This window comes from Aspergillus thermomutatus (assembly GCF_002237265.1).
Source record: "Aspergillus thermomutatus strain HMR AF 39 chromosome Unknown NODE_196, whole genome shotgun sequence".
In the NCBI taxonomy this organism is placed as follows: domain Eukaryota; kingdom Fungi; phylum Ascomycota; class Eurotiomycetes; order Eurotiales; family Aspergillaceae; genus Aspergillus; species Aspergillus thermomutatus.
Genome location: NW_020798245.1, coordinates 48,667 through 57,624, shown reverse-complemented (window position 1 = coordinate 57,624; position 8,958 = coordinate 48,667). Strand labels below are relative to the sequence as shown.

General features: G+C 47.7%; 2 protein-coding genes across 2 annotated transcripts; one reads left to right on the top strand and one right to left on the bottom strand.

Annotated features, from left to right (window-relative positions):
• Nucleotides 1–2,504: 2,504 nt before the first annotated feature.
• On the top strand, nt 2,505–4,803 carry CURS1 (beta-ketoacyl reductase; the record flags this gene model as incomplete). Its single annotated transcript, XM_026759570.1, has 4 exons — nt 2,505–2,651; nt 3,722–4,278; nt 4,347–4,706; nt 4,791–4,803. The coding sequence occupies 4 exons, from the start codon at nt 2,505–2,507 to the stop codon at nt 4,801–4,803; spliced, it is 1,077 nt and encodes a 358-aa protein (XP_026611964.1).
• Nucleotides 4,804–5,920: 1,117 nt separating this feature from the next.
• On the bottom strand, nt 5,921–8,947 carry CDV56_105659 (uncharacterized protein; the record flags this gene model as incomplete). The annotated part of the gene is made up of 6 exons (XM_026759278.1): nt 5,921–6,710; nt 6,766–6,862; nt 7,697–8,014; nt 8,076–8,089; nt 8,152–8,857; nt 8,908–8,947. 6 exons carry the CDS (start codon nt 8,945–8,947, stop codon nt 5,921–5,923), a joined length of 1,965 nt encoding a protein of 654 aa, XP_026611963.1.
• Between the last annotated feature and the right edge of the window lie 11 nt (nt 8,948–8,958).

Genomic DNA, 8,958 nt, shown 5'->3' with positions numbered 1-8,958 from the left:
GCTCTATAGACAGGACGTAGCTCAAAGAGCTTCAAACAGGTTTCGGAATTGTGCGGTGAAGATATTCCCAAGGTCACGTGATTCCTCATTAGCGGTTCCAACTCCTATCCACGGCAGCACCGTGACAATGTTACTTTTACTGCACTGGTACCAGTTGATATTCAAGATTGTCCTTATATTATTTTTACATCTCATGGAATCCATCAACATCCTCCACCTCCACCACATAAGCCACCAAAGCTTATATTAAGAGGAGTTCAGAATATAATCAGACAGATGAGAAACCCAAGTCTCACTCGAGGTACATGCTGAATATGTTTTAGTCGCTTCAAAACTGGTTACTAACTAGTTAACAGCTCAATTTCTGCGAAGTCCGGAACTGGAGGCTTTTTATTCTTAACATAATGCCTCTACACCTGCAGAAATACATGCATCTTTTTCTAATCTGGATCGCATATCTGCTATTATCCAGAAACAACGACTTTTTTCATACCCTGCAGGTCAGGGCTATAATGGGGTTTCATATATATATAATACAAATCCATTTATTCGGGTGAGTGCTTATAAACCAGTCGTTAAGCATTTGTAAGTCAGTTACTAATCAGTTATAGGAATATATTCAAGAGAAATATCATGATCCGCAGGGAATAATGATTCTCTGTGCGTTCAAAGAGCAAATCCAGCTCTTAACTCAGTTAACCTCTTTTGAAATTGACATGTCATACAAGCGCATTCGAGAAAAGGAAACAAATGAGGTTATATTTGCAACTTATCTGCGTGAACATGGAAAAAGTAAGTACTTCATGATGATTATTACACCCTGGCGGAGTACTGAGTAGTCATAAAAGTTATCACCCTTTTTCGAGTCTTCACAAATCAAGAAACGACAGATGGCTATTATCTTTTATTCAGAAGAGTATTCTCTCTGATCCAGAAAATCACTGGCGAGCCAGTCAAGTTCAATTCTATACATTCTACTGGAATATACGGAATCGTTGTGGATATGGATACAAAACAGTATACTGGTGAGTGACTGGCTATAAAATACTTGCAAAGTACTTGCTAACTGCTTAGGCCTCAGACGCTTTCTTCAAGAGATTGACCCTCTCCACCGCCCAATTATCTGGCAATTAAAGGGAATCATTATCTTTTGCCGTGTTCACTTCCTTCGAACAATCACAGAAGCAGTTGGGAACAATAACAAAGGATCAGGAATATGGAGTCGAATGGCTGGTTTGATTGACTGCAAGTCCGAAGGAGATTATGATCAATTGTGTGATCTATTAATCAGTAAGTACTTCTCAACTGGGTGATAATCAGTTATTAACTGCTCCAGCACACGAAGAACCGAAGGTGCAGACCTGGGCAGAGCATAAAAGGCAACCAGTTATTAAAGCTGGCCTTAATAAATGCTGCTCTAATATCCCTTCCTCTATTTATGATTCTATTCGGAATCATACTAACTCTGCTGAACAGTCTCATCATAAGGCTAATGCAGCAGGCAAACGATTAACATTAGTAACAGCAATTCAGAAGTAAGTAATTGAAAACTAGTTTCTAACCAGTTTTAGGTGCTTCCTAATAACATTCTTGTAGTTCTGCAAAGCTTGACAAACAGGACGTTCTTCAATATATAAATCGGACTCGTTTCGGAATTCATCATTCATATCGAACAGCAAATATGGAAGTTAATTATTTGCGCCATACGGCACGGGAGGGTGAGAAAATATATCGGCATTTTGATCATTGTGGCATTCTTCATTAATTATTTCAAATCACTTAGAATCACGGAAGCGTCGTCGCTCATCTTCAGCTCATTTATCAGTTGATTCTCAACAAGAATTACAACCTCGAAGATCTCAATCCCAATCACGGGTTTCAGGGTAAGCGTAATTCTAATCAGCTATCAACTGGTTATTAACTGGTTCTTCACTAGTTCCGTGTCATCTACCTCTCAAGGTCTTCGTCGGATCTCCTCACAAAATATACTGAACATTGAGCAACAACGACAAGCCTTAGAGCTTCGTGAGCTTGAGCTTCGATTGAAGGACAAAGAAGAAGAAATACGAGAAAAACAGCTGCAAAACCAGGCAAAGCAGCTACAAAACGAAGAAAAAGAGTTGGAACTTATGGAACGGCGAGCGAAACTACGAATGAATAATGAAATGCTATAATCAGTTAGAAAGCACTTAAGAAGTAGTTGTTGTTTCTTTCAATATCGTTATGATTTCGTAAATGTTAGATGCCGGGTAATTAAAACCTGGTATTGTTAATGCCGAAAGCGGCAAAATCAGCCATGTGCTTGACTAGGGCGGCGTCTTGGCTTTTCTGACCCGGCACCTGACCTGTAACCTGTGGCATATCCACCATGTATAGCACATACAGCAAAATTACTAGGGAGACCTATTGATCTATACAAAACAGTAGTTTTCACCTTCTCTACGTATCAACTTTGCTTAAAAAAGCAATTTGAAGCTATTCAGAACCCCCTTTTCTCTCTCAAAATGAATTCAAAGCGGCGTTCCCCTACTATCCATGTTATCAGCCTGCCTGCCTCCCTCCTCCCTAAGCCCCCGAAGCCCTCCGCGAAGCCCTCCGCGAAGCCCTCCTCGAAGCCATCAAAGATGCGTGGATCTTATCATCCAATCACTGTACGCGTACAGGCCCTGACTTTGGTGTACTGCGGTGTTGATATCAAGGCGATTGAGGCTACTACTGGCATGCCTCGTCAGACGATTCAATACTGGGTCAAAAAAGCCAGGGAGCGCGGCTACAATCCAGAGATAGATCCACGCATCTTACCAGAATATGTTGAAGATGGCAAGCGTTCAGGCCGCCCAAAGGAGATTACTGAAGCGACTGAACAAGCTATTCTTGATTCCATTCGAAAAGATCGAAATGGGCGTGAGAAATCTTCTGAAATTCTGGCATTTGAAGCTGGTATCTCTTATTCTTCTGTTTTACGTATTCTTAAGCGGAAAGGCTTGAAGGCAGTCAAACAAACCACTAAACCAGGACTTACTGACGAGATGAAGCAGAGACGACTAGTATTCTGCCTTGCCCACAAAGATTGGACCCTGGGGGACTGGAAGAACGTGATATTTACAGATGAAACCTCGGTTTCTCTTGGTCAACGGCGCGGAGCGGTTCACGTCTGGCGTACAAAAGATGAGAAGAACGACCCTACAGTTATACGACGGCGTTGGAAGGGAACCTGTGATTTTATGGTTTGGGGAGCATTTTCTTATGATAAGAAAGGTCCTTTACACATTTGGACTCCTGAAACAGCGCAAGATAAGAAGCTTGCTCAGCAAGAGATTGAGGTTTTAAATCAACAGCTTGAGCCTATCCGAAAGGCAGAATGGGAACTTAATATCAGTCTAGCGCGTATGAAGCTTCGGAATGGCAGAACCCCTGGCCGTCAACCTACCTGGAAGTGGACGAAGAAGAATGGCTTGCTTGTACGGGATTCCAAAGGGGGTATTGACTGGTATAGATACTATAAGGTAAGTGTTCCATTTCTCTATAGTTTCTACTAAGAATCTAAGAACTAACAGCTTCTTCTACTCTTAGGAGGTTCTCATCCCAAAGCTGATCCCTTTTGCTCAAGAATGTGCAATCGAACGACCTAACACAATTGTCCTTGAAGATGGAGCCCCAGCTCACCGTCATCACTTCCAGCAGACTATATACGATATTAATGGTATCCAGAAGATACTAGGTACAGGACCTCACCACCTCCGGCGCCGTTGTCAAAGCCTATCGTGCAGACGTAGCAGATGAAACTGCCTTCCTCTCCGCCATGCAACAATGCACCACCGACCTCCAGCCTATCGCGGGCGTGGTCCAAATGGCCATGCTGCTGCGCGACACGCTCTTCGAGAAAATGTCCTACGCGAATTGGACGCAGCCCATGCGGCCCAAGATCCAAGGCATACTCAATCTGCACAACTACTTCTCTTCCACGCGCCCGTTGGATTTCTTCCTCATCTGCTCCTCCATATCCGGCATCTTCGGCTACCCCGGCCAGACGCAATACGCCGCCGCCAACACGTTCCAAGACGCCCTCGCACGCCACCGCCGCAGTCAAGGCCTCAAGGCCGTGGCGGTCGATCTAGGCATCATGCGCGACGTCGGCATTCTAGCCGAGCAAGGCACAACTGGCAAACTCGCTGACTGGGAAGCCGTCCTCGGGATCCGCGAAAAGCCCTTCCACGCGCTGATGAAGAGCCTGATCACCGCGAGTGGAAAGGAGACAGTGACTCGTCTCCTGCGCAGGTGTGTACCGGCCTAGGGACGGCAGATGTCATGGCCCGGTTCGGACTGGAGCGGCCGGAGCATTTCAGTGATCCGCGGTTTGGCCCGCTGAATGTGTTGAATATTGCATCCTCGTCCTCTTCCGCAGACCAAGACACCTCATCCGCTGCATCATCGCCCTCCACGCGTCTCGCTGCCGCGTCCAACCTCGCCGAAGCCGTGTCCATCATCACGGACGCGCTCGTACACAAGACGGCGGAGATACTGCAGATGCCCTTGTCCGAGGTGGATCCAGGTAGGCCTATGTACCGATATGGAGTGGATTCGCTGGTGGCGCTGGAGGTCCGCAACTGGATTACTAGGGAGCTGCAGGCGAATATGGCGCTGTTGGAGATTCTGGTAGCGGAGCCGATGAGGGTGTTTGCGGGGAATATTGCGGAGAAGAGTAGGTTAGTTGTAGGTAGAGTCTAGAGAAGGGAGGAGTGGTTGATAGAAGAACAATCATGATGGAGACAGATGACGTCCCAGGATAGCGAGGGCAACTAAAGATAGAATCACTTCTCTTGGATATGATGTTTCTTTAAGATTCAGTTAAGCTCATTCCGATCACGCCAATCACCGATCACGCCAATCACTGATCACCCGCTGATCACCCGCTCACCCTAGATTACCTGCAGGTAGTCGCCGCCTATCCTAACCGGAGCATAGACGATAGGTTGGAGTGCACCTTGTGTTTCAGGATGTGCTTTGTGTCTACATTCTAGACTTCCGTCACGCGGGGAAGGTGAGCATGAGAATATTGATACCTGAACTTTCAAGGTCCTTGGGCTGAAATATTCATTCTCTTTTATTCTGTCCCCCATCCTTGCCGCGGAAACTTCCTTAAGGATGACAAAGCCTAGAAAAATCTGTCATCGGCAGTCCAATAAGCGAAAGGGAAAACGTCAACAACACTAACGACGAGAAAATACCTTGTTCCGGAAGGGGTTCGAATTCTGCCAGGAATATAATGCGGATGTCTCGTCACAGTTCGGTTGAAAGAGAATGGCCAGATTCATATTTTAACTCGGATGAGCGATGGTCCCCTTCACAGGAAGACTTGGTAAATTCATATCTTTTTATTTTGTAAATTCCGGGCTATACTAATGGTCGCAAGACTTTTCACTATCCTGCGCCTTTAACTTTAACGCTGCAAGAGCTCGCCGCTGCCTATCAAGCTTGAATGTTTTGTGATAGTCGAGCCGCATGCCGTTGGTGTAATGGTAAGAATATCCTCTTGCTATCAGGAAGCGGAATCTGTGCTCCCGAAATGCTTTGGGCAAGTTCACTTCCTTAGAACATTCCGATTCAGGTTGGTCAGTCAAAGCGAAGGATTGGATAATGTTCTGTCTCGGCAAAAAGAGGCTCTAGTCTCGACGATGGATCAGCCATGTTGAGGCCTTTGACCCTCTTGAGGTGGAGAACGCAGTCGTGTCTTCAAAAGGCTAGACAATAGGTGGACGCCATCGTGGATGCTACTGAACGGGTGATTAAGTTTAATGAGGTTACAGTTTATGTGACAAACTTTCTATGCCGGGTTGCTTGAAATCGTAGGTCCAGACCGCTTTGAAGGCGATGTAATAATGGCCCTTGTTGAGAGCAGTTTGACAATCTCTTGGTGGCCTCACTGTGAGGCGGCCTGGAGAGCATTACCGTAGTAGCCGCCCTGCGCGTTAACGTCTGCTCCCCTGTGAATAAGATCTCGTGCAGTCGCTACCAGTCGAATGAAGTAAGCATAGTAGAGCCTGGACCCTCGCGGAGGACCAGGGTCATTGTCCCAACTCCCGTCAACCTGATACAAACGACACCATCGTTGGAATGTCGCTTCCTTTTCTAGGAACCTGACTGTGACTTGAACTATATCTTCTGAAGCCTGAGCCAACGCAGCTTGGTCTATCCAGAGTTCCGCCACATATCTTGCCATCGGAAAATCCCGCTGGATCACCCTGTGGCTACCGTCGATGTCCGTAAGATAAGTCAAGCACGTCCTCGTGATGGAAATGCTAGCCGTCGGAATCTTGAAATGATTCTCTCCAAGAAGGTACTCTTTGACAGGAATGTGGGCAAGATGTAGCTCTGTATCAATGGCGTGAACGACTGTTACTAAGCTAGGACAGTAATCTATAACATCAGTTTCGCAAAGAAGTCGACGCTTGATGTCAAACCCTAGTGGCTTATTTTCAATTTGCGTTGCTATCACTTCTTTAGCCTTGACCAGCTTGAGGGGTCGCTTGAAGTGCACTAGGAATTGTAGGAGGTGTATCGCATCATTTTTCAGCTCAGTCGGTATGCTTGCAATCATGCGCCAGTATGTCTCATTCAGATTCAACGGCAAAGATTCGAGAGCCTCCTCCATAGCTGCCGCGTGATGACATCGAGCCAGGCTGTCCAATTGGCAGAACGCCCACCTGAACCTAAGCAGTGCGTCAGCAGGCCATCAGCATATCCATCGGAGCAGTAATATCTCACATGCCGTCAGCTTCGTCGCCAACTTTCTTCCGGATATTCTCGAGAAGATCATGGGACAAGGACTTCTCTGTGAAATCACACCTCTGAGAAAGTTGCGCTGTGACCCACAATCAGATATCAGAGTTAACAGACTGCTTATCTAGTGGTAAACAATTTTGGTTTCCTATCAAAGAGGGAATGTGACGCAGAAGTTCGGATTCAGGCCGGCTGGTATAGAGCAGCCGGACATGGGCCAATTCCAGCCTGGACACCATGTCCTTGATCTACAGGAGAACCTCTTCCCTTATTCTTGATTTATCCAATGCGACCAGAACGATCCTGTCCTTTCTCTGGGCTGCGAGCATCTTGAAAACAATATCCGACAGCGTCTTTGTCGCAGGTTGGTCGCTGCCATTCTGGTGTGCTTGAAATACAGCATCAAGATGAATTGCAGAGTCAACCTCGTCTTAATAGAGTTGGAAAGCAAGCAACCGCAGCATGCCATCCAAGGTCTGCTTTGTTATGTTGCTAAAGTTAAAGAAGAAGCTAAGGATAAGACCATTGTTTCCTTTCGCGAGATAGTCAAGCACAGTCGCGCTGATAACTGTCTTTCTGCATCCCGCCAGCCCATGCAGCCACAAATGTAGACATGAGCCTGAGTGCCATGAGTGGAAGGCGGGGTTTTCTAGGAGCCATGCGCCTGTCCCCTCATGACAGAGCGCCCTCGCGTGGTTGGCGTTTGTAGACGGATCCGGAGGACAAAGCCAGCGCCTGATCTTATCTGTACGAAGGTCTGACCTGATGGAATCAGTTGCAGCTTTTGTTGCAACTGTCATCTGCTGTACGCCATCAATCTGTCATTGAACTGCTTATGTCAGGACTTATGCCAAGTTTAAAGAGTATTCAGTCCGGAGTATTGCTGGTCTGGCTAGTGAACGAAACACGAACTAACCCAACTGAAGCACTTCCAGTGCCCTCTTGGACTGTTGAAGCTCTGCGACCGGCACGTACGCCAGAAGCTTCTTGGCATACGCAGCAGCAGTCGCCGAAGCGTAGCGTTGCCATTGATCATTCTTGTAAGAATCTGCGTAGTCGCAGATCCCTCGGATCACAAGACAGGGAAAGTAATTCATCAGGCCGGCTGCTTCCATCTCAAAGCAGACGCAATCCTCACTAAGGTCCGCAATAATCCAATCGCGCGCAGCAGCATCTTTAACGAGTATGTTTCCAGATGCAATGGTCCCGTAGTGGATGTAAGGGTCGGCCGTGTCTCAAGGATCGCGTTGAACCTCGCCAGCTGTTTCACAGCGCCCATAATTTGGGCCACTGACGTGTTTGTATGAAGCTTTGAAGAGGCAGTCATTTTTAAAGCCCTGATAAGTATAGCCAGGATTTTGCTTCAATCACTTGCCCATCTTTGGATTCTTCTCCAGCATCTCTTGAAGGAAGTAGGGAATTTTGGAGTCTCTCCGCTCATGATCGGCCTGGATGCTGGTAAGCGCATTGAGGAGGACAGTCGGAGGCCGACTGAGGAAGTCATTGCGCTCACGCTTGTCGCCAGACTTTGCCTTCATCAAGTCGTACTGGCAGACACCGCCCATGGTCCCACGGGGCTGGCTCACCACAACGTCACCTAGCCGGATATCGTAGCCCTCGTCCGGTCGAGCGATGCCGCCCCCTATGCCGACCAAAAGACCAAGATGGATGGATGGCAAAGAGGCAAGCAGGCTCGAGGCTGTGGTCGCAGCCGAGGTGGTCCTGTAGACTCCAGATGCCAGAGAGGCGATGACGACATTGTGCTCCCCCACGCGGCCCCATGTATAAACGTTTGCGTCAGTCTGGTGTCTAGCGAAGCCGGTCGGAGCTGCATGTTCCTCATCAAGCATCGCTTCCGCAGCGGCCCGCTTAATGGGAAGAGCAGCGATCCAGGCGATCCCATAAGAGTTGGGGCTCTTGAGGGCGTTGTGGGTTGCCATGGTGCAGAGGGAAGCGTACGAGGCTGTTGGAGGCGGGTGGAAGCTGGAGTAGAGCGTCACAGGAGAAGACGGAGACGTGACTGCGGGGTATTGATCACTACCGTCAGCCAAAGGGCGCAACCTTCTTTCGATCGGGACTAGCGCTATCACCTAGTGACCTTTGCGCACCCCCTATGCTTGCACAGACCTTGCCGACGTCGATGCGGTGGCCTTCGCAGCCTGATCATCTTGAGCTGGC